Source organism: Amphiura filiformis, chromosome 19 (genome assembly GCF_039555335.1).
Source record: "Amphiura filiformis chromosome 19, Afil_fr2py, whole genome shotgun sequence".
NCBI lineage: Eukaryota > Metazoa > Echinodermata > Ophiuroidea > Amphilepidida > Amphiuridae > Amphiura > Amphiura filiformis.
The window spans coordinates 16,362,608-16,384,894 of NC_092646.1; the positions used below are offsets into that span (position 1 = coordinate 16,362,608).

At 36.6% G+C, this 22,287-nt stretch overlaps 1 protein-coding gene across 1 annotated transcript; it reads right to left on the reverse strand.

The window, feature by feature from the left end:
- Positions 1-883: 883 nt before the first annotated feature.
- Positions 884-19,580, reverse strand: LOC140140991 (importin subunit alpha-7-like). Its single transcript, XM_072162766.1, has 13 exons — positions 19,451-19,580; positions 16,769-17,014; positions 14,124-14,196; positions 10,536-10,637; positions 8,760-8,851; positions 8,208-8,339; positions 6,911-6,999; positions 6,084-6,347; positions 5,234-5,312; positions 4,657-4,782; positions 3,126-3,253; positions 2,257-2,432; positions 884-2,014 (listed from the first exon to the last, which is right to left on the reverse strand). Exons 2-13 carry the CDS (start codon positions 16,886-16,888, stop codon positions 1,824-1,826), a joined length of 1,572 nt encoding a protein of 523 aa, XP_072018867.1. The 5' UTR covers positions 16,889-17,014; positions 19,451-19,580; the 3' UTR covers positions 884-1,823.
- Between the last annotated feature and the right edge of the window lie 2,707 nt (positions 19,581-22,287).

The window sequence follows — 22,287 nt, forward strand, 5'->3', positions numbered from 1 at the left end:
CTCAGGCTTTTATGTAGTAATAGTACTAAATTGATCCATTTTTCTATCACTTTGAACATGTTTATATTCATAATAGATGTGGCCAATAAACATACACCATGTGTGCAGAAAACTTAATAGTCTATACCACGGCGTAACTAAACAGAGAGTGAGAAAGAAAAACGGCATGATGGCTTGAACCATGGCTATTTTCCTATACATGTGCAATATTTATGTAAGCAAGATTATATTCCCAAAATGAGCACATAGTTCCTGAGTATTCTCTGCATGGCCTTAAAAGTACTGTAACTTTGTGAGTGACAAGGATTCTAAAATTCTCATGCTCGCCATTATTTCATTTTCCTATAGATTTCGCGACATTTACACATCACAAAATAATTATGGTTCTTTCAGATATATCATCAAAATATTGAGTAGTTAACAATACTTTCAATTCTGAATTCCTAGACTAGTTCCCAACCAACCTGTTTTGGACATTTTCGCCACATTTTTTGGAAAGTCGGAACACTTCTAACCCTATGCCAAAATTGTGCCATATATTACCTAAGTCTGTTTTTTCATTAAAACTAAATTTGCAAGTGTAGCAGAATTTCTTTGATAAGATACTTGAGGTAGCAAGCAGGTCAGTGAAAAATGAAAATACCATGACAATCCAAAAATATTTAACAAAAACTGATAGTAAAAGTCCCTTAAAACAAACAAAAAAGTGTGTTCTCTTGTTCTAAATTTTAAAATTTGTCACCAAAACAATGGAGCAGGGTACATTATGACTGAAGCTTATCACTGCAAAAAGAAGGTCTTCAATTACTACAAACATGTACTACTGCCATGCCAAATTTTTACTGTGTCAAATATTTGTATTGTGTTCAGTTTTACATTTTCCTTCATTATATAAACACATTTTCCATACCCCTGTGTATTTTAAATTAAAAGTTGAGCCAAAACTGTGCCAACTTGTTACTGTGTTCAATATTCTTTCTATAACAAGTTGACTCTCTCCATTTTCTGCATGTTACATTGGGTTACATGACCTTAAAACCTCCCACATGGTGTGAATTTCAAATAGGGCGATCCCAATAGATGATTCCATTTGAACTCTACATCCCCTGTGTGGGAGATTAAGGTCATGTCGGATTGTATGGCATAAGCCATTCCAGCTGGGGGGTGTGTGTGAGTGGCAGTGCTTGTTAAAGAATGTAGTAGCACATTTTGTTTAAAATACCCATATTATAACCCCCAATTCGTTAAAAGTATATGACAAATTGACATTAGTAGCTTGCAAGTCCACACAGCTAATTATAAACAATAAACATTCTTCAACCTGATTCACAAACAAGTATTTCATTAATTTCTATCTACAACCATCTCGGGGTCCGAGATGGAAAAAACTAGCTGTTTCTGATTCCAAGTCAACAAAAAAATGAAAAGACTGGAAGAAAAAAATACAGATTTTAGCTGCAACTGTTTCAAGTAAAAGTGGAAATTTTATCTCTTTTGTACTTACACAACTTTAACATGCTCTTTTATTTTTTTAAATAATGAATTGGCACTTGAACATATAAAGTCAACTTAGCATGCTTTTAAAACACACATTTATAGGGAGCAAAAATAATTTTTAGACACAAAATAACCACTTCCACTGAAAAAAGTTGCACAATTTAAAAAAGAACATGGTTAACTATACACATTTATAACGGCGCTAACAACATTTAATATTTATTACATTTCATGAGCCATTCTTTCCACCAGAAATTTTACCAGCTTCACCATTGCGGGTTAGTATAGTCGGGTTTCCACTTCATGATGGCGCCCTCACTCCTGCATCAAAACTGGAAGTCGCCTTGCATGTTTTCTTGCGGAGCACCAAACTGGTACTCTTGGGCATTTTCGTCCACTTCCGGAGCTAACTTCTCGTCTTCCTCCTCGCCGCTGAAGTGCCTCTCGATGATATCAAAAGCTTTCTGATAAATGTCCTGGTTCTCATGACTTTGTAGGAATTCTATTTTGTCCAAACCTGTCAAAATAAAATAAAAAGAAAATTTTGGATTTAAAAAGTGCATTTTTCCACAGGATTCAAAGTGCTATGATTTTGCTGCTACTGGTAAGACACACATTCATTCACAGCGGCACAGCGCATACTGGAACTTGGAATACTTTTGATATTGAGTTTAGATGCTCAATTATCTCACATACTTCAAAAATTGAGCATCTGATTTCAGGAAACCAGAATTCAAAATATCTCCCTGGCATCCTTACCTCCACATTGTTCCACAATCAGAGCATATTGGTTAGTGCTACCCACAGTCTTTGCATCTGTCTCGCCAAGTTTCAAAATGTTCTCTAGTCCATTTAGGGCCACTTGAACAATCTTGATGTCCATGACAGTGAGCAGGTCACAGAGAGGTGGGATGCAACTGTGTTCAACAATAAATCTGAGAAATGAAAAAAAGGGTGTAATCAGTGAGTGATCAAAAGCATAAAACCTAAGCAACTCGACACATGATAGTGGTTGTATGTTTCTTGAATATATCGAACAACAATAATTCTAAAGTAGTGCATGCTGTAAAAACACAAACAAAACTCACAAAATTACAACTAAATGTATTTTTTAAAACTTGCAGGCTTTGCCTATTCGCTTGGCAAGGTGGTTTGAGTGCTAGGTGGTTCGAGTATTTTTAAAGCTTGCAGGCATGCCTATTTACTTGGCTAGGTGGTCGAGGGCTTGTGTGTAGACATGTCTCTTAAACATATCCCCCCAAAACAACACTACTTATTAAAGTTTTTCATCATTTAAACTAGAATTCCGCGGTTTGTAATGATAGGTGTGTAAACAAGGTTTGTAATTACAAATAAAATATGCAAATTAGCTCATTAATATTCATAAATATGCAAATAACACGAGTCAGAACTATACAGCACATCAGGCTACCATATCCAATCACTGTACTAAGTTTGAAGTTGATCGGTTATTGTGTTGGAGCTGCACAGTGGATTAATGAATTTGCTTCTGCCCGGACAGCCAAACAACCAGGCAGGCATGCAACCAACCAGACAGGCAACCATCTGGATGATAACATAATCCCCACATATGTTTGGGGCCAAAAATGATGAGAACGTTTACTCACCTAATCTGTTCTGGGCTCCCTCCTGATGTAGCGTTAGTGATAGCCCATGCAGCTTCTTTCCTCGTCTTGAACTCAGCCTTGCCAAGGATGTCTACCAGTGATGGGATGATATTGGCATCAATAACAGCCTGCAAATAATATCAAAATGAGTCTCACAATTATTTATTGAAAATATGAATTTCAATTCCACCCTCAAATCCAAATTTTGGAAATTTGAACAGGTGGGTGGATGTCTTGTGTCTTTTGTACCTAACATCACTTTCTATGACAACTAGCACAATACCAACCTTGTGTCTTGAATCCAAAATCAAATAGATCCACAGACAGCTTTTATAGAGATGTTTGTCTCTCCCCAGACATTTTATTCTTCCTTCTTTTTAACCAACATTTCAACAACTCTTCCTATACCTTTGTACAGGAGCCACACTTTGTTAATCAGTGATGAATCCACACTTTTCCAGTCAGGTGTGCCACAAATGCAGGTTAACGGAAGCGTGTTCACACATTACGCTTAAAATTTGTCCTGCCTGGAACTTGGTTTACATGTTGAATTCAGTAGCGGCTAAACATTGCTGTTTTATTTAGTTTTATTGATAATATCAACAGCGCAATTACCAATCTTTTGAGGTTGAGTGGCAAAGACTAACTGACGTAATCATGTGAATTAGACGATCTTGAGCTTGTTTTCATTGTTGAAAGGGATTCAATCATGTTTCATTTGCATCCGGTGCGTCTGTGTGGTTTACTTCGCTAAAGCTGCCCTCGTGAAGTAAACCATGCAGACGCATCGTTGTTAAACGGTGATGAATAACAGGGAAACATGATTGAATCCTTAAATCAGCAATGAACAAAATACAGATATGATTTCTGTCAAGCATTGTAGGTTCTCTTCTTTCTGTGACAAATCTTGATCTTGCAAGGTTTGAAAATCAAAATGAAGCATTTGCAGTAACAGACAACTTTCTAGTCTGCAACGTCAGGTAACTAATTAAGCTGGTTAAGGCAAACTGCTTGGTGTGTGACAAACAGACCCAATGACATTCTGGCGATTCATACACACGTTTTGTATTTGGTCTATTTTTTTTAGGCCTGTTATCGACACATGACTTCTAATTCAACACTTCGTCGCGGGAAAAAGTACGACAATCAACATGTGTCGAAACTCGTAATGAGATTTTAAAATGCTGAAAAAAGTCAATAGATAAGCTTAAAATCACGATATGAGTTACGATTGCCGACTTCCGGTGTAAACATATACTTCCTGGATCGTTCTACTTCCGGGTTCAGGTCAACTTTGGGAGGTAATTTTTGACTTTCCGATGAAAACATGATCGTACGGTAAGCTTATTCTGACAAAATAGCATGGAAATTTCTTTTTTTTCTTTTTTGATATGTGTCGTAAAGTGTCGAAAAAGGACAATTTATTTTGACATGTCGAATTTAGGATCATATCGACGATAATACAACACATACGACAGTCGATAACAGGCCTAATTTTTTTGTTTATTTTTAGACACCAGACAACTCTTACCTGGATCTGTGGTCTATTACCGGCAGTGATGTTTGAGATAGTCCAACAAGCCTCCTTCCTGATTGATTCTTTTGCACTACTCAACAGATACAACAAGCATGGCAGTGCTGAACAGTTAAGAACAACCTGCAAAATATAGCAACAACATTAAATGGATCAACTATAGGGCAGGTCAAAGAGATCATGATTCATGGATACTGCTTGATCAGCTACTAGTGAAAACTATCAGCATAATATGCTTACTAATTCCATATTTTTGGCAAGATCATATTAACAGGCATTATTCATTAGACCATCCCGAGACCAACAAATATCTAGACCATTGACCTAAGTGTGCCTAGTGAAGTCGACACTGCATACTGCAAAGCGGCAATTTTGGCAAAGATGGAAGCGAGCATGTTTAGCTTTTTAGACATGTAGATGGTGAGGGGCTTCTATTTTGGCAGAAAATGATTGATATATCGGCAGCACATTGCAGATGCAGTGATGTATGAACATACCCTTAACACTACACTTTAAAGCTGATATTCTCAAATAGTACACATTAGAAGACTAATATTATGGTGCTATTACATACCTGTGTTTGTACGTCATCTCCTGTCACGATATTGCCCACAGCTCTCAATGCTGCTGATACTACACTGTGAGATTGATGCCTGCCAAAATTAAACAACAACATGATTAATGACTTTGAATCAAGCAGACAAAATAAAAACCTAGCTCATTTACCCCCATTCTATGTGTATTATGAGGAAAGCTTAAGTCTGCATTGAGATTAAGTGTCAAAGTATGATCCACTTACTACTAATCCTATATCAAACATGCAATCACCAAAAATGCTCAGGTCCAAAAGGCACACCCTATCCATACCTACCAGTGATGCATCTGATATCATCTTTTTTCTCCATCAATTCTCATATTTTTTATTACTCATTTGTCATAGCAGCTAGCCATTTATCCGTGCAGAACATTGGTTTAAAAATTCGGCACCTCTTGGGTGCAACTGGGACATTTGTTTTTAACTGACTGCAAGCTATATGTACAAGTATGTTTCTTTCTATATGGGACAAATATTAGCCATGGACAGAGCAATCTTATGGTCCATTTGCCTAATTTTAAGTGCATCAGGGTTAGGTTTTTAAGTTTCGTTGGGATTTAGGGCAGGCTTAGGATTACAGTTAACCGTTGCAACCAGTAAAAGTGGTAATTTTCGCGCATGTTATTTTTTCGCGTTTTCCCGATTTTGAATTACATTGCTTGTTTTTAATTTCACGATTTTGAGTTTTCTTACTTAGACATATACATATTCTCATGTTTTAAATTTTCGCGGTTGCTGTGTTGTGCGCGAAAAGCACGAAAATTAATGTATTGTGAACATTTCCACTTTTACAGTACTCTAAAATCTACAGTTGCCCCAGATAACTTACATGAGCAATTCTACTAGTCTCCTACACACGCCACTATCAATAACTGCCTGGATCTTATCATTAGGCCCATCTGATAGGTAGGACAGTGCCCAGCATGCATCAGCCAACACATCCTGGTCGTTGTTGAAGAGGAGTCTAGACAACACAGGCAAGCTACCGGATACCTTGGCAAAGTCTGGCGGTGGATTCTTGCCTCTGCACAAGTTAGACAGAGCCCATACGGCATTTCGTGTCATGGATAGCCTGTTGGACTTTGTCAATAATCTGAAATGTAAAAAATAAACTTAATTCAGTGGACAATCGGTTTATTCAGTTTCCACCTGCCCGCCATCTATGACTCTCTCCCGAGTCTTATGGAACCTCTGAGTGCTGCAGAGATGGAGGACTTTTTCCATCTGCCAGCCATTTACGACTCGTTTCCTTGGATGCTACCAGCTCAGAAAGTACTTCCCAGTAGCACCACACATGACAGGTTTAGGGTTGAAAATGGCTCAGTCGGTTTTCTATAGGCAAGCTGTTTTGTAGGTCTAGTGAATTAAGTAACTCTTAAAATCAATTACTTTGATCAGCTCGTAATCGGCGGTAATCATTAGGTTTTCACCACTACGCCGAAAAGTCGACTGACATCAAGAGTGATAGAGTTGACCTGTCTGGTCTATATTTTTGTGTGTTAAAGAAAGTAGACAAAGTATAGGACTTGAAATTAATCATTTGTGATGCATGTGGTGAGATGTCACAAGAAAATTGTCAAAATAAAATATTTAGATATTAATGCGCAATGTTATAAACCCCGTCGATTATGAGCTGATCAAAGTGTAAGTACTTACTGTAATAGAGGCATTAGTATGCCACAATCCAATACTGTATTCCTACAACCAGGACTGTCACCAGCTATGTTACCCAATGCCCACACAGCCTGAAAAATGAAAATAATGTATTCAATTATTAATTACATTCACTCACTAGGTGGACTTCTTGAAGTTAGTCCATCCAATGCATTTTGACAGAAGCATTTCATTGGGGCGATATTGGTGTTAGAACAGAACTATGTTTTGAAGCAAGGTTTAACCTGATGGTACCCAGGACAATTATTGTCATCTTTGGTTATTGTTTCAAGCAAGAGAGAAGACTACTGACAAGATGCACAACAACTTATCTTTTTAACATTATGATACAGGGATGTAAGTAGGCCTGAAGAAAAAATCCTACAAATCTGGAAAAAAAGCTCCAAAACGGGCTGATAATAAATAAAATTACGGAAATTTGGACAAAAAATAAATCCTGAATGCAGGATTAATCCTACAAACTTACATCCCTGAATGATAGGCGCAGAAGAAAACAAATTCAATTAATTCTTGCCCATCATGAGCAGTTAACATGCATGTGTATGGTGCAGTTGGAGGAATTGTCCAATGGTGCTCCTGGACATTAGGGCTGGAATTGCAGGGAGGCCATTGCCTGCCCTTTTTCAGTTTTGGCCTTAGTTCCTTAGTCATAAAGAGTTGGTCCTTCATTCCTTCTACAGCCTGCACTCCCACCTCACATAACAGGAATTCAAATCCTTCAAAAAGGAGATTAACAGCTATTCTAGGCACCAATCCGCCAGCTTTACCGTAATGATAATAGCTATTAAATGCCTTGTAAAAAAATAAAGAGTCTAACAGGCAGACATTTCTTACCTGTTCTTGTATATCTTCATAATCTAAGTTTACTGGCTACATAGTGGTTGACAGACAGGCAAGGAAGGAAGGAAGGAAGGAAGGAAGGAAGGAAGGAAGGAAGGAAGAAAAGAAGTAAAAAAAGAAGTAAAGAAAGAATGAAAGGAAGGAAGGAAGGAAGGAAGGAAGGAAGGAAGGAAGGAAGGAAGGAAGGAAGGAAGGAAGGAAGGAAAGAAAGAAAGAAAGAAAGAAAGAAAGAAAGAAAGAAAGAAAGAAAAGGAAAGGAACAAGAAAAGAAAAAAGAAAAGGAAGAAAAAGATAGAGAGAGTAAGAAAATATAGGGAAGAGAAAGAATGAAAAAAAAATCAAGAAAGTATGAGATAGAGGGGATAGGAAGAGTTCCAGCTTGATAGTATGAAACCACAGACACACCAACTGACTGATAAGACACAGACAGAATCCATACCTGTTCTTGAACATCTTCATAATCTGAGTTGAGCAACTGAATAAAGATTGGTACTGCACCAGCATCTATCACAGTCCTAGTCTGCATTGATGACCCTGATGCTATATTAGTGAGAACCCAAGCAGCTTCAAACTGGTATGTGGAAGAGATAAAATGGTTGCAAATTAGAGTTACATCAATGTTATAATAAAAGCCAAAAAGAAAGAAACTAGTTTGTGTTTGACAATCCTGTCATCAACACTCTTCACAACCTGTGATTGGTTAGTGTCGCATAAACTATAATTTGGTTCACCTCAAGTTCGGTAGTGACGTATGTGCGTATTTTGCTCGCCGTAGTATCGAATCACATGCGTAAAGTTAATTGCACTGAATATTGTGTCCAATTTTGAACCAATCACGGAAGGTATTAATAAGATCACCGGCAAATGCAAGTTTAACCATAAATAGTTTAAAGCCTAGTCATAATTGGCAATTGAAATGAGCATTTCAATTTATCAACCAATCAGAAATGATGTTAGATGGCCAGGAACTTAGCATTGTCATGTGACTTACCTGTAATGTACTATTTGTATCTCTCTTCAAAAATTCCACAAAATTAGCTACAATGCCCGTTTGAATCACCTCATCAATTGGTGGGTTTGGCTCTGAAAAGGTTAAAGGTCATTCCAATTAAAATATACTGAAGATTCCAATATTAACGTACACCAATTTTTTGAGTGAAATATGAATTTAGATAAAATTGATCTTTTGAATACCATTTTCAACATAATGCAATTCTGTTGTATTCAAAATGCATGGATTCTTAATAATATTTTCAGTTTGGCTTACGAAACTTGCAATTTTACCTACCGTCCACTTGGATTGTGGAAAATTTCCCATCATACATTTGGAGACTATCAGTCATTTCAGCAGGGTAATGGACTTTGTTTTCCACAAATGATTTATTCAACATAAAAAGAGTAAAATTTTTTTTGGCTATACCCCCTATCCTATTCCCGATCCCGAAAAAGATTGTGCCCGGAGCCAGCATTCTAATTGGATAGTAAAATTAGCTGGCACTCAACTTGGTCTAGCTATAACCCTGCATTTCAGTATTACCCTAAATCTCCCCCCCCCAAAAAAACCCCAAACTGCATCATCAAAAGTGCCATCTTTTCACTTTCTTCGCAAAGAATATTGGCAAATGCTAAAATGGCTTAAAAATGAGTCAACAGCCAAGATATAAATTTACATATTGCACCCAAACGATGGGATTTGATCTGATTCCAGCTGCATGTTGGGTAATTTGGTACACGACACAATGATCAAATACCAAACATAATGGCATAGCAGAATGTATAGTAGGAGATTTTCACAGGGGTTTAATTTTCGCACTCGAACCACCATCCGCAAATTTTTGACCCAGTGAAAATATTTTAAAACTTAATGTGAATATATTTGGAAACGAGAATATATTAAACACCCACTAAACTGTCCAGAATTGATGAAATAAAAAAAAATAACCCAGCGAAAAAATCCCACTATACAGTATCACATGTACATTGGTCTCAGCCTTTAACATTCTGGATAGAGGATAGTGTTACTGTATTATAAGCCAATTATTTTTGCATCCAGAGATTTTCATGGTTGCACCTTAACTAACATTTGTGATGTGGTATATCAATAGGAGACAATTTTGGGCAGGATCGTAAATGGAGAAATAGCAAAAAATCTGCCCGGGGGTGATTTTTCACAATTTGGGTTTGTTGCAAATTTGTGATGTTAATAATGTTTAAAATATTGTCTGCTAGTTTCAGACCGGAATATAACTGGCATCTTGTATTTTTTCAGACATTTTCAAGGTCATTCCTACTCTCAACATTGTCAATACTATTTTTAAAGGCCAATATATCTCAATTTCCAATTTTATCATACCATAATTTACGAACTCAATATCTTCGCTTAGGAATGTCTGATTTCATTTTGGGAAAACGGCGCTGTGGAGCAATCTATCTCTATATAAGATATGTAAAACACTTAAAAATCTCTTTTTGATATACCACATCACATTTTTGTAGTTTGATATTTTCATGGTTGTAGTTTTCTTAGTATCTAATTAGTTTAGTAACTAACCTCCATTATCAAGCACATTTGCAGGATGTTGAATTTATGGGTTCATTTCAAACCATGACATGAGTGAAAATAGAACCATTGCAAAAATGTCAGCGTATCCAGCATACTTCTTTGCTAATGGCCAAATGTTTTGGTGTTTGACAAGGTGTTAAGGGGGGAAGCCTGTATGTTGACATTTTGCAGTATGTTTTGTTGCTGTTGTTTTGAAACACCCACCTTTTGATAGCAATTTTCTAAATTTCTGTGTAGCTATCAACTGCTGTTCTGGGTCTTCACACTTGACTGCTTGTACCATCTCTGCTGTAACTGAGCCCTGAAAACCAAAAAGAAAAAGAAAAAAAGAAAAAAAAATTAATACTAAAAAAATAAAGTGGCTAGTCATCACATGAAAACAATACTACAGAAGGACATTTACTGGTCCTGTGTACTATATCCCCTGCCACAGCTTAACTACATCCAGCCAGTGCAAGGAAGCTTACACAGGGGAGATAGAACGCTCCTTGAAAATGTGGTTTCTGGAACATAGAAGACCAAGTTCTTTGAAATCAGAAGTTTCAAAGCACATCCACATTGAGTCACCTGAACATTTTGTGAACTTAAGAGCAGGTCAAGATCTTGGACAGAGACCACATGTGGTTTGAACAAGGCACTAACCCTAACATCCAACCCTGCTTTTTGCTATCGGAAGTTAAAGAAGAAACAAAAAAGAGAAGATGAAGAAAGAAGTCACTTGGCACCCCCGGGATTCGAACCTTAGACCCCCTGCATGGCAAGCACATGATCGCCGACCGGTAGCCACACGGGTAATGCAGTGATGAGCATATAGCCCTTATGGTGATTGTGTCATCGCAGACCCTGGGATTCACGCATGCGCAGTGGTTTTCATCATGGTATTTTGTGGTATTTATGGGTGTTAGGGTTAAAGAAGCAGTGCATATCATAGTCAACCAGCTATCTCTCAACAAAAAACTTCCAGGAGTCAATGACACTGCGATCAAATCTCAGGTCACATCACATCACAGTCTCACTCTTTAACTGATGAAAGATGGAGTAATCATATACAAATTCAGAGGTACGAATAATTTTCTTGTGTTTGGATCAAAAGTTTAAACTTCTATCATACAATTGCTCTAAGTGTTCTACAATAAATTGAAAATAAAAATTGCACACAATAATATAATTTGGAAAGATGATTTAGATGAAAGTGTGCAAATTGTTGCTAAATTTAAAAAAAAATCATTTCCAAAAAATGTAACCATGTTAAAGGTTTTCTCAGACCGCCCCAAATATCAATGCAATAAGGAAGTTAATTATTATAATTAATTAACTTCCAACTTCAACTCATTTATCTGATAAAATTGAACATTTTGTGAAATTTTATGCCCTGAAAATTTGTAAATGCAGGAAGTTCATTAAATTTCAATTATAAACACCTGTTTGTGTTATAAATATAACATGTATCATAGACAACGCATCACTCAGATTCTAATACATAATTAACATTTTACACAAATTAAAATGATTTTGTTGTCTACATTTTCCTTTTTGGACAACATCTTGAAAACTGACGTGGAAGAAGCTGCTTGAGGGAATTAAACCATGCAGACGTGTGGGACGCAAGTTGTTAATCAGTGATGAACAACGGTGTGAAACATGATTGAATCCCTTTCAACATGAAAACAAGCTAAAGATCATCTAATTCACAGGATTATTTCATAAGGAATGTCTAGTGTAAGTCATTGCCACTCAGCATTACAAGAAGATCGATGATATTTCTATTGATAGCAACAAAAGAACTAGAGTAAAAGGGCAATTATGTTCAACCGCTTCCTCAATAATAACGAAAGTCACATGTAGCGTACACAATTTCCAGGTATGGCAAATTTTACACGGCAACACATATGTGACACGATCAAGGGAAATGAGTCCGATGTTGATAATATTGATTTTGAGATATTGGCAAAGAAAGTATTAAAATTCTTTTGTTTTCTGCGACTGATAAATTGATGTAACTTGCAAAGAAAAGTCATATCAACATGGGTTTTCAGTTTCTGAAAGCTCTAAATGTCCTCTTTAGAAACATATGTAAAACTCATTTTCGTCCAGGGTCGACATGTGACTCATTCCCCTTGATCATGTCACATATACGCTTCCATTAACTTGCGTTCGCATACATGCTACTGGTAAAGTGTGGATTGATCCTAAAGGAAAAGATGTTGAAACAGCCTCAAACAGGTATCATCAGATCAACCCAGAACATTTAGCTTTAATATAACCAGCAATTTGATTGAAAATATTGAAGGCTTAGCCCATGGTTGCCCAGTTTTGGCTCCTGGTGTGTTGCAATATTTTACACTACAAACTATAGGACCAGGAGCCATCTTTGGGTCCAGAAGCTCATTTTAGCTCCTGGTCCAGGCATACTTAATATAAGGCTTGAAAATATTTAGATATATGATGGGCGATATATGAAGAGCTTTGTTTCAAAACCCCATATCATCAAAAAAAATTACTGATATAATGGGGTTTTCAACAAAAAGCAGTTTATGGCGGATGCTCATCCTACCCAAGCATCCGCCAAAAACTGCTTTGTTGAAAACCCCATATATCAATACTTTTTTTGATGATTTATTGATGTTTTCTCAAAATTGCTCAAGTGGATGCAAGGGGTTTTGAAACAAAGCTCTTCATCATATATATATATATCAAAAGCGGACTTTGCAGATTAACATTTAAACAGAATAAGATACTGAATTATAATAATTTGGGATGATTTTTGTACACAATCATTATGTAGCAAGAGGTTTCGGACAGTGGTATAAAGTGGTGGATACTGGATGAGGCTACATGGATCACAATATGCCCCTTTAACTGATACCAATCAGAATTCCTAACATATGCATCAAATCACTACCAGCTGGTCTCATATCAACTGAGGAGTGATGCTGATCAATCATTAGTAGCAATTAGCATTTGCACAATAGCTACCAGCGCTTGAAATACATGTATACATAAATAATTGTGCACTAGAAACAGGGCATAAAATAACTGGTATCGCATCGCATTTTGCTACACAATCTAGCAAAATTGCTATCACACAAACATATGTCATTGCTATAAATAATTATTGCTATACAAATAAAACTTCATCACAATTTTGCTATGCATAATTCTGACACTAAATTATGCCCTGACTAGAAATACCACAACTGTCTCTTCATTGCTGAGACTGCAAGAATGATATTGAATAAAGCTTACATGGTCAAGATGAAGATACTTTTTTAATTTAAATTAACCCCCTGAGCACTACCTGCCGATCTAACATTGCCTCCGATTGGTCAATTACATAATATCTTCACTTTAATCACCAATCAGAATGGAGCTTTGCAAATAATTCACTCCAATTTTTTTGCGTGGTGAAATTCAGGGGTCGAAATAAGTGATAGCCTGATAGCCATAGCTATTAAATTTTCCATCGGGCTATTAGGTTTTATGTCCATGTAGCCCGTTGGGCTATTGATACTCGATTAAATTCTAAATCACAATAAAGTCAGGCAAGTTAGATTTGTGCAATACTTGGTCAACGATTGGCAATTAATTTTGCAAACACAATGTCTATTGAATTACATCCTGGGCTATCAGAAAATATGACTAAATAGCCCAGATGGCTATCAGGAAATGGTCCCTTATTTCTACCCCTGGAAATTATTCTAACATTGTTGCTGATTGGTCCAATCGATAATGAAAACTTCTTTTAGGCCAATCGGCAGGTAGTTCTCATGGGATTTATCTCACCTGTGTTGTGGGACGAGATCAACTCATCCTGGATAACTGGTTCTGCCTCCAACACCACGTCAACATTTCGCCTTTTGAATAACTACGAAGCAAAAATAACCAAAGTGAACATTTTTAGTAAGTGGTGTACATTTTTTGTAACATTTTACAAACTTACATAATGTGATGCAATCAAGCAAAATGAGTCGAATGTAAGACATAATTGATTTTGAGATATAGCCAATAATAGTATTCAACTTCCTTTGTATTTTATTGTTCTGAGCAACACTAAAATGGCCATACAGCTCAACTTACCGTACTTTTCCTGACCAGACAGTCCATGCCAAAATTGTTACTACACCTTTACATTTCATCGAATCTCTTTTTGATGTCTGTCATTTTGAACATCACACTTGAAAGATGTATGCTATGTAGAAACTTTATTTTGCAATTTCATAATTTGCATATTATTAGCATATTTGCAAGAAAAAACATGAAAATCAATAAATACCTATATTTTTCACAATTTCAATATTTTATTAGAAATTAAGCATGTAGGCCGTTTGTTATGACTTGATGAATGAAGCTGTTTTAAAACAGATTTTGATATTTTTTGCTTATTTTTCCTTTTTTGCCCCCAAATGTGTAAAAATCAAAATTTTTTGGATGACCTATATTTTCTTTGAATATTTATCAAATTTCTTAATTTAGGTATAATACAGTGCAAAAAAAGATGTCAAAAAAATATGTTACACAGATTTCCAATAAATTGTTCCATTTTCCATTTTGGGTTAAGGGCTGGGGTATGAGCGTTTGGACAGTATTTATTTTGGGACATTAGAGCACATCAGACATATCGAATTGCATTCTGAATACGAAGAATGTCATTCTGATATCAAATAATTTTGATTTTTGAAATTAGCAATTTAATATTTTGATATTTAACAGTACTTGAAGTAAACTTTATAAATCTGATGATTTATACTTAAAGTGTATGTAGGTGGGATGAAAAGCCGACGATCAATTGAAAATTTTGACCTTTAGTATTGAAGATATGGATTTTTTTCCCAAAACACCAAAAAATTAGGTCTTTTGGGAAAAAATCCATATCTTCAATATGAAAGGTCAAAATTTTCAATTGACCGTCGGCATTTCCTCCCTGCTACATACACTTTAAGAATATATCATTAGATTTATATAATTACTTCGAGGACTGTTATATATCAAAATTTGAAAAATATCAAATTTTTATAATTTGTCATAAAATTTGTATTATATTGTGATTTAAAAAAATGAAAATTATTTGATATCAGAAAGACATGCTTCGTATTCAGAATGCAATTCGATAGGTCTGAGGTGCTCTCATGTCCCACAAAAAATACTGTCGAAACATAATAAACGCCATTTTGGATCCCTTAAATACTCAATTTTCATGCGCGGGATATTTGAAACATAAAATGAAAACATGTCCATTGCAGTTTTTCCTCAAGATGTACTATAATATCAAGGTTACGGATATATTATAATCCCTTCTTATCTTCACTGATCCATCAGATACCTATTGTTATGAATGATCAATGAAAAGGTTCAGAACTGGGCTACTAATGGTCTGTCAAGTATCTATAGTTATTTTCATGACTGTGTCAACTCAAAAATCATGCAAGGTCGAATGTAGGAAAAGTATGATCAGTTGAGCTGTATCTCTGGAACCGTAAACCAAATTATGATGAGGTTTTCAGCAAAATAAAGCTCTGAAAATGGCTTTTAAATAAATTGAAAACTGAATTTTGATTTCAATTGACATCAGACTCATTATGCTTGATCGCATCACAAATGTGTACATCCATCCACTTGTCGGCTGCTACATGCGTCTCATTTCACATAATGGCTAGGAATAAATACCAGACTCATCTCAAGTGGAGGTCACTTCAAATCATCCCAAGTCACACGATAAAGGAATGTTCTCTGTATTCCTAAATCAAGTGACTTGGGGGATGATTTGAAGTGACCTCCACTTCAGAAGAGTCTGGTATTTATTCTTAGTTATTATGTGAAATGAGACACATGTAGCAGCCGACAAGTGCATCGTTTTGATATGGATGTACACAAATGTAGACATACATGTACAATGTATATGCATTCCACAAATGTGAAGATTAATAGTGTACATGGAGTCCCAATAAAAATGCAACCCAACATTGACCCATGTTTTCTCAGGTTTATTTATACTAGTCAGAAGTTTTACATTGTCTATAAAAAAGTTTGCTGAAAAAAATTGTATTTAATTACATTGTTGAAATATTAAATTAACCAATACCATTCCCCTAGTGTGTCAGCTTTATTTGTCTCACTAGGTAATGATGCTACGTCCCCTTGTTGTGTGTACAATCAATCCTTCAACCATCAAATAAAAAGATTTTACAAGAGCCTTCACCTCATTCATGTTCTAAGTAAAAAAAGACCTCCTCCTTCCTTTTCTCAAAAAGAAAATCCATACACCCCCCCTCCCCAGAAGACATGACCTTAACTTTCCACACAAGATGAATTTCATATGGGTTACCTGAATGGGTGACTCCAAATCTACATAAATGTACATCCCCTCTATGTGGGAAGTTCAAGGTAGTAATGTCTTCCAGGGGGTGTACCGATTTCAACTGGAATAGCCAAAACCTTACCTGCTCCTCCCGTTTTTGTTTTCTGAGCTGGACTCCCATCTCCTCTCTCCTCTTCCTCAGCTCCTCCGGGTTTAATGCTTTGTTCTTGTAGCGACGGAAATGTTCGTTGTTTGTTGCCATGTTGCGATGTTTGTTTCTTTTTTTTTTTGTTACTTTTTTTTGTTGCTTTTGTTTTTGCTTTGTTTGTACTTTGTTTTCTTGTTTGTTTTTGTTTCTTGTTGTGCTTGCGTGTTTTCTTGTATTTTTCTGACGAAAAAAAGAAGAACAAAGAATTGTAAAATCAGAATACGTACATTGACCACTATTGTTGCTACATTTTAACATCATGGCATGCACAATTGCACATTTGAAAGTACCTTGTGCGTCTCACAAGTGTATGTTGTAAACTACGCATGACTTGGAAAAAAAACACCCAATGATGATACGCAATGTTATTTACTGAACTACGAGTTTTAAAATATTGGACGAAAAACTCGGTGTGCTGTTTGACCAATAAATTTGGTATTGGGTAAAAAAAAAAAATCAAAAGTTTTATCATTATTATGCTTTCAGAATCTTTTCTTTTAAAGTCAAGTGTGATTTTCATCAAAAACATGATTTTTGGTTGAAAATATGATTTTTTTTTTTGGACAAAATTATGTGACTTTTGGTAGATATGATTTTTGGTCAAAGAAATGATTTTTTGGTCAAAGATATGCTTTTTGGTTAAAGATGTTATTTTTGGGCAAAGATGTGATTTTTGGTCAAAGATGAAATTTTTGATCAAAGATGTGATTTTTGGTAAAAAATGTGATTTTGGTCAAAAATATGGCTTTTGATATGAGTTATGGTCAAAAAATTGTTGAAAACAAAATGGGGGGTGAGGGTGAGCCTAAAATTAATCCAACACTGCCCAAGTGTTGAGAAATTGGACTCTTCAACTCTGTACAAAGTAGTCTTGTTGTAGTCTAGTGCTCATTTGATGACAAAATAGCAAGTGCCGTTGGTAAGCTTATAAAATGTGAAATGTGTGAATTAATGTTTTTCCTTGCAGAAAATGTTTCCAACATTCGGGTACCTGCTCGAAAAAAAGTTCGGGTACCCGGGAGCCAAATTTCCTGAAAATGAGAGCCTTAGTTAAAAAACATCAGCCAAATTGTACCGTCAGCCAAATTGGCCCAAACACAATTACGGTACGGTAGATATTTTTACATAGAAAAAGAAAAGAAGATAGGTCAAGGAACCCTACATAAGCAGGGTTCAAATTTGTTAAACAATTTTGTGTAGCAGTTTTTGGCTACTTCGGTACATGTACATGTAGTATCATGAGGCTATAGCTATGCTGTGTTGTTTTGCAATTGATGCATTAAATGTTGGCTGAACGTTTTTTGACGAAAGTCAATCCATGACAAGATGTAACTTTGCTATTGTAATTGGAAATTAGTGCCATGACAAAACGGTAAATGCAGTTTTCATTTTCATTACTCAAGGGTTTTTATTTGATATAAAATGATGTGGTTTGAACTTTGATAACAAATTTGAATTTGCCTTTTCATTTTTATACCTAAATCATGTGCATGCCATAGACCTAGTCTGATAGTCTTTTGAGTCATCGTATATATCCCTGTACTAGTGATGATACTGCTGGGCCTCGGGTGGTTTACCGTCTAAGGCGATAATTATGTGTACCCCGGGGTGGTGAATTCTCAATGTGGTCTGCCAAAAATCGCTTGCCCCCCCCCTTTGGCTGTGCCACAAATCTTTGCCCCTTTTGATGTGCCAAACCCCCCCCTTTGAAGCTCCAAAAGATCTTTGCCCCCCCCTCTTTAAAACCTGAAATTGTCTTATCATAGCATGCGAGCGCAGCGAGCAGGAAATTTTGCATATATTTTAACGTGTTCCTAATGTTTTCTATTCTCTTGGTCGGGCTGACATCACAAAGGGGAAATAGCCTCGACTTGTAAAACCAGTGTGCGCAACTGCGCATGTGCAGTTCCCCTTTTCTCGAGCTGGTTGCTATGCGTGCGCTTGTGCAAGGGGACGAAGGGGACATGTTCCCGGATGTTCGACCGAGTGAATCCTACACCTTTTTACTAGGGTGTATATACCGTGTATATTGAAACGGTGCCCAAAATGTCTGTCACTGACACTGACAAAAATAACTTGCCCCCCCCCTTTCCCCCTGCCAAAAATTGCTTGACCCCCCCTTTCGACCTGCCAAAAATGATTTCCCCGCCCCCCCCCCTTTGGCCTGCCAAAAAATCTTGCCCCCACCTATAATTCTCCACCCTGGGGGTACACATAATTATATAAATATCATCATTATCAATATCATGATGATGATATCTGATTCTGAATCATGGAATATTGCCACATTTGTTCATGTAGAATTCTAAAATCATTAATTCCCACAGGCACCAGTTTCATTGTTAGTACATCTGCTTTCAAAAAGACACAGTGAATCACCATGTGGACTTTCGAATCAGCTGTTGGGCGGTTTATGATGTTATTTTCATGTTTTACTGACATTTTCCGGATTCAATCGAGTGTACAAAAACATAAGAAAATGTGAGCCGGCAAAAATATTAACGCCAATTTAACGCTAAAAAAATGACTTAGCAAACATATATTTAAATAAAATTTTACACAATGATTTTCTGAACAATGATCTAAGTAACCGTTATAAGATGAGTAGCATCTTACCTTTTTTTCAAAGTATTTTCAGCAAAAATTTCCGTCTCTTAGGGCAGTGAATATTCGCGAAATTGACGATGGCGACGAAGACGATGATGGATGATTGCGCATGTACGTTCCGGCCTCTGGAGTTGCCAGTTTAATTTTCTTGACTCTAGATCTGAGATGTACAAATCCTTCACTTGTCAATCATTGCAAGGGCGTAAATCCGTTTTGAAAGTGTGTGTGTGTGTGTGTGTGTTTGGGGGGTCCACTCAGTGGCGGCGCCAGGAATTTTTTTCGGGGGTGAATTTCAGGGGGGCAAAATTGCCGCAAAAGTGGAAATTTACGTGATTTGGGGTTTTTGACTCAAAAGTGGGGGGGGGCGCAAGAAAAATATTTGGGGCGGGGCAAATGCCCTCCCGCTTTCCCCCACCGTAGCGCCGCCACTGGACACACTGACAGTGGGAGGCCCAATATGGGAAATCAATAAATACTGTATAAAATGGCTGTGAAGCGGGAATCGCGTCGGGCCTGCTCGACGCAGGTGTCCGAGGGGGGATGTGCCCGGTGCCCCCCTCAGAAGCAGTATTTATTCTCTCTGGAAATTAGGTGCGCCAAATGAAACATTTTCTTCCTAAATTGGCCCAATTTTGGCTCAGTAATTCCCCATAATTGACTACCCAGCAAACACAAAAACGTTTTAAAAACGTTTTAAATAAGTTATATTTTGGCTTTTGGTTTAGGTAAAAACGTTAACATTAAAATGTCGGGTTATATAAAGGTCATGATAACACCGTAAACTACAACAATATTCTAAAAATGTTTTCAAAAAAAGTTATCGTAAACTATTTTTACAAACATTTTTGCCAAATATTAATGTCAATACTTAAATAACATTATGTTAAAATATTTGAACCCAGCAAACACAAAAATGTTCTTAAAATGTTTTTTTCAAAACCTTTTAATAACATTTAAATGTCGGGTTATATAAAGGTCATGAAAACGTTTTTAAAAGGTTATTGAAAATATTTTGGGCAAACATTTTTCACAAAATATTTTTTCAACCCCAAAATAACATTCTGCTTAGAATGTTTTGTATCAAGTTTTCAATAATGTTTTTGGAATGTTATTAAAACGTTTTTATACCCTTTATTTTTTAATTTTAGCACAATTAGTGTGTAAAAAGTTAGTTTGAAAAGCCCAAAATTTGTGAAATGACTGTCCATGAAGCCTTTCGTGGAACATTTGTCCCTATTTATTATTTTAGGCCTATAAATTGTCGAAAAAGGAGAAGTGAAATTGACCACTTGTTTGGGGGAGTGCACGTGTCTCATGGACAATTTTGCAAAATGAATGTCCAATATTAATAAGCCATTTGGTGCATCTTTTTTACACTAGGCCTATCTTTGCTTAGCCCTATACTAGGGTGCATCAAACGCCCCTCATGTCAACCAAATTTTTCTACCTATAGTCTCAAAATATGCCATTAGTAATAAAAATAACCTATACCAAATTTAAATTCATTCCGATGTCGTCTTCTGGGTCCACCGTGAGCCTAAACTTTGGGCGTGATATCCTGCACTATGCAGCACAATAGACACAAGGCAGCTATTCTAATACACAGATTTTTGGTACAAAATAATGGCTGCCATGTGCTTTACTTCTGGATTTGAGTATTTTGGGGAATGTTGGGTCCTTTTTCAGTCCCAAAAAATCTTTTTATAAGGATGTGACACCTGTTGGGACATGATTACAAAATTTAATAGCTGCTCTATGTATCAACATTTTAAATCAGACATTTCTGCCATTTAATATTAAGATTAGGTTACAGTACATAAGCCGGTGTGTGGGCAAAGGATTCAAATTTACCAGTATAGATGCAAAATTTGTTGTCATATAATTTACGCTTACAAAGCCGGGTTGGGAATGCATCTTTTACCTGTACTGCTTAACAACCTAAAGATTTATCAGATCCTCCTTGAAGGTGGATCTCACAAGAGATGACAAGATTGTTGAACTGTGCCTGTTTCTGAGTAGTCAGCAATTATCCATCAAACCCACCATCAAATTAACAGCAATCAGGAGCACTTCATAAGGCAAGATGTATGGCCAAATTGGTGCACTCCATCAAGATCTCCGCACAGGATCACATTCTACAGCTTCCACAAGGCACAGGGACAACAAAACATCAGCTGCCCAAGCTAAGAGACTTTCTCCCCGGGGGGCACTCCCTATCTGAAATGGCAGGGATGTGCCTCGGCCATGTTAAAAGTAGGGGGCATTCAGGTCAAATGTACAATACAAAAATATGGGGTCATTCAGTACACAACCTGAATAAAAATGGGGTCATTCGGTATGAAACTTTGAAAAAAGGATGGTCATTGGGGTAACAAAAAGTAAAATGGGAGTCATTGAGTACAGGATTGCCAAAAGAGTATCATTAAGTACACATAAATAAGTGCCAAACTGCGTAAAAACAACTTGGCCACCTTGGAAATGTGAAAAATCTCATTATTTCTGGAGGAGAACACAAATACCACCTAAATTTGGGAATTAAAAGGGGGGTCATTGGGTATAGCAGGAAATAGAAAAAGGGGGTCATTGGGTAATAGGTAGGACCATAACACAAAAAGGGGGGTCATTGGGTACAAGCCGGTTTGAAAAAGGGGTCATTCCTGAGGCACATGATGCGTATCCACTATGGAAGTGCCCCCCCCCCCGGGACTTTCTCATATACAGCTCAAGGTGGATTGACTTGTAGTGTTGTTGCTGACCACAGAATTACCTTACCTGTACAAGCACCTTTGGTATGCAAATGCTGCAGTGTCTCAGAACACACTGAAGCAACATCTCTGGGACCTAAC